The 3,452-nt window shown below is 34.4% G+C and overlaps 1 protein-coding gene across 3 annotated transcripts in view; it reads left to right on the forward strand.

Moving 5' to 3' along the window:
• The window catches only part of LOC109581013 (mucosa-associated lymphoid tissue lymphoma translocation protein 1-like), a 7,966-nt gene extending 6,806 nt beyond the window's left edge, over positions 1-1,160 (forward strand). For all 3 annotated transcript variants that reach the window (XM_019994725.1, XM_019994727.1, XM_019994726.1), the window contains 3 exons: positions 420-476; positions 587-643; positions 758-1,160. In XM_019994725.1, the coding sequence (XP_019850284.1) occupies positions 420-476; positions 587-643; positions 758-1,003 (360 nt within the window). In that variant the 3' untranslated portion in view covers positions 1,004-1,160. The remainder of the gene's footprint in view (positions 1-419; positions 477-586; positions 644-757) is intronic.
• Positions 1,161-3,452: the final 2,292 nt, after the last annotated feature.

The raw sequence follows: 3,452 nt of genomic DNA on the forward strand, positions 1-3,452 counted from the left end.
ATTTATTATTTCTTAATTTTTAAAATTTTGTTTTTATTATTTTGAATTTATTATTTTTTTCAATTTTTTTATTTCTTTTCTTATTTATTTATTTTTTATTTATTATTTTTTTCAATTTTATTTTTACTTATTTTATTTTTATTTCTTTATTTTTTAAAATTAATTTTTTTTATTAATTAATTAATTTATTATTTTTAATTTTTAATTTTTTAAAATTTTGTTTCCATTATTTTAATTTTTTATTATTTTATTATTTTTTATTTCTTTTCTTATTTATTTATTATTATTATTTTTGTTTTTTTTTTATTTTTATTTATTATTATTTTTTATTAATTTTTTGTTACTTTTTTTAATTTTATTAATTTTTTTCATTTTTCTGTTTTTATTTATTATTTTTGTTCTGATGTATTTTTCTTTAGATTCTAGCTAGTGCTATGCCTGATGGCCCATCGTCTCCTCACATGGCTGTTCAAAAGGTTAGTTCCAGTGATGGTCTTTGTTTCTTTGTGTCTGTCTATCTTAACTTTGAGTATGGGAGCCCCTTATTATAAAGAATTGTCAGTAGTATAAGTGTCTTTATTTTTAGAGTATTGCCAAGAAAAACCTCCTCCATTTCAAGATACCTGACCTCCAAAAGATAACAGTAAGACTATTCCCACTGTGGGGTGGGTCACAAATACATATAGTACATGTACATGTACAAGAGGGGAAGTAATAACCAATAAGTATGATTACATGATTCATTTTGTTTCTGTAGACATCCGAAGTGACACTCCGTATTAATGCTAGTTATCGCTGGAGGGACACTCACAGCGAAAAGTGCAACTGGCAGTTTCAATCGGACGAGATTAATTACCGCATGGCCCCTCCTCTGTATGGCAAGATCACTACACACGAAGAAGAGATGCACATTAAGCAGATCCAGCAGCAGCCTCCTCTACCTCCCCCTCCTCATTTCATTACTTCTGGTCCACTCCTTCATAATTTCCCTATGAATCATTAATCTTGCACCCGCGGCCTTCTTTTGTGTTTGGAGATTTTGAGACTATGTAGTACTGTGTTTGTATGCAAAGCATTTTTCATTTTATTATTATTTGTATTATTGTTTTTGTTTTTCAAAATCATTTACTACGGTACTCGTTTTTACAACGACCAAAAAACAATGTTTTTTACATGCAGGAAATAACATAGGCGTGGCTGTACGAGCCCCACCCTTATTTTTGCAAATGCAACGCATCATGAGCAATGATACCTGCTTGTTCCTTTCTCTGAACGAGGTGAGGACTTTGGGGATCATACGGAGCTCAGTGGCTCTTATATCTGCTCTCTCATGCCTTGGAGCTATAGTATTGGTCCTACTCCTGGCTAGGAAGCAATGGGGTCTTTTTAAATTTACCAAAAGACTTTCTCTCTACCTCACAATACTGGCACTCTTGTATTCTGTAGCAACCACATTCCAGTGGGTCTCAAGCAGTGCCATAGACGAACAGCCTGGAGGGGAGCAAGGCTGCAAAGCTGTGGCTTTCTTTGTTCAGTATTTAAGCTGGAGTTTACTTGTCTTTACTTTTCTATTGACACTCATTCTGTTCATTACAGTTTATAAGCGCAAGGAACTACACTTTACACGATGGGAGATTGGAACACTGCTAGCATCAATCTTATCGCCACTGATAACAGTATGGATACCATTTATCAATGACTCTTATGGTCTATCGGGTATATGGTGCTGGATAAGAAGTCACGATTCAACTAACTGTACGGTATTTCTTCCAGGAGTAATTGAGCAGATTGCACTGTGGTATGCACCTCTTTCAATACTAATGATAGCATCATCAGTACTTATGTTTATGACCATTGGCAAGTACATATACTCAGTATTCAAGTCTTGTGGTTACCAAAAAATTGATACTGATTCACTTTTGTATCAAAACAGCTTTAAGGACTACAGTCCATTAGTGGTTTATCCAATCGTTTTCTTTTCCCTTAATGTCATTGCTTTGTCAAGTCGAATTGCATCCACACAATATGTATTTCCTAAAGGTTTGCTGTACATTCATTCTATTGTTGATCCTTGTTGGGGATTAATTGCTTCAATTGCAACAATAATATACTCCATGAAGTTTCGGAACATGGGAAGCAAAAGCGGAACACTTCAATAAACTATATAATATTAGCAATGCATTATATTGTTAAAATTTTTAGTAAAAACTGTTTTTCGTTTTTGTACTATGTAGTACTGTATTTGTATGTAAAGCATTTTTCATTTTATTATTATTTGTATTATTGTTGTTGTCAGTTGTTTTTCAAAATCATTTACCACGGTACTCGTCAGTTTTTACTACTTATTACAACGACCCAAAAGAACAATTTTTTTACCCACTGGAATGTGGTTGCTATTGAATACAATAGTGCCAATATTGTGAGGTAGAGTGAGAGTCTATTGGTAAAATGACTCCATTGCTTCCTAGCTAGAACCAATACTATAGCTCCAATGCATGATAGAGCAGATACAAGAGCGACTGAACTCTGTATAACATGGGCGGTTGCAGAAATTTGGTTTGACTTGGGCATCAATAATTAGTGGGTGTGGAGTGGGTGTGGTTCCATACAATTTTGCAAGGAAAATGGACAATACTGATCTATAACTTCATTGAGATGATTTCTTAGCATAAAACAACAAAGAAGCCTGTTGAACTACCACAGTTTACACTGGATGCCCACACCAGAATCATGAATATAATTATTGGTCAAAAAGTCAACCTGGGCATTGCCCCCTAATGCCCAGGCCTGCAACCGCTATGCCGTATAATCCCCAAAGTCCTCACTTCGTTCAGAGAAAGGAACAAGCAGGTATCATTGTTCATGATGCGTTGCTTTTGCAAAAAATAAGCATAGATATTAGCAAGAGTAGATAATAATTAGAGGAGAGTGTCCTACAGGCTACTGTGCATTGAAGCAGGGGGTATTGCACACTGTGCAATACCCCCTGCTTCATCACCCGCGTAGAATTGAAGTGTCACATTTAGGATATTTTCAGTATTTTTGAGTAGTTATTCGAAAATAACTAGCCTTCTACCATGCCTAGTTGTAATTGACCAATCAGATTGCTTGGTTGTAGGTTCATAAATAACTAACTTACCTCTGATTTCCCGGGAGGTTAATAAATAATTTCCCGGGAGGTTGAATAAGTAGCCCGGGAGGTTGAATAAGTAGCCCGGGAGGTTGAATAAGTAAATTCCCGGGAGGTTGAATAAATAATTTCCCGGTAAATTAAATAATACGATTAATTGATTACATGTGTATTTTAAATTATAGTTTTGTGTTATTTGGTATTGTTTTAATAGTTTATAGTAATATTTGAGCAGTTAGAGAGGGTAAATGTAACAGTATCTGCAGTTGACCTTTTTTTGCTTGGAGGTGGCTCGTAACTGTTTTCCTTATCTTCATCTAGT

The sequence above is a fragment of the Amphimedon queenslandica genome, unplaced genomic scaffold, assembly GCF_000090795.2.
Source record: "Amphimedon queenslandica unplaced genomic scaffold, v1.1 AMPQUscaffold_13467, whole genome shotgun sequence".
NCBI lineage: Eukaryota > Metazoa > Porifera > Demospongiae > Haplosclerida > Niphatidae > Amphimedon > Amphimedon queenslandica.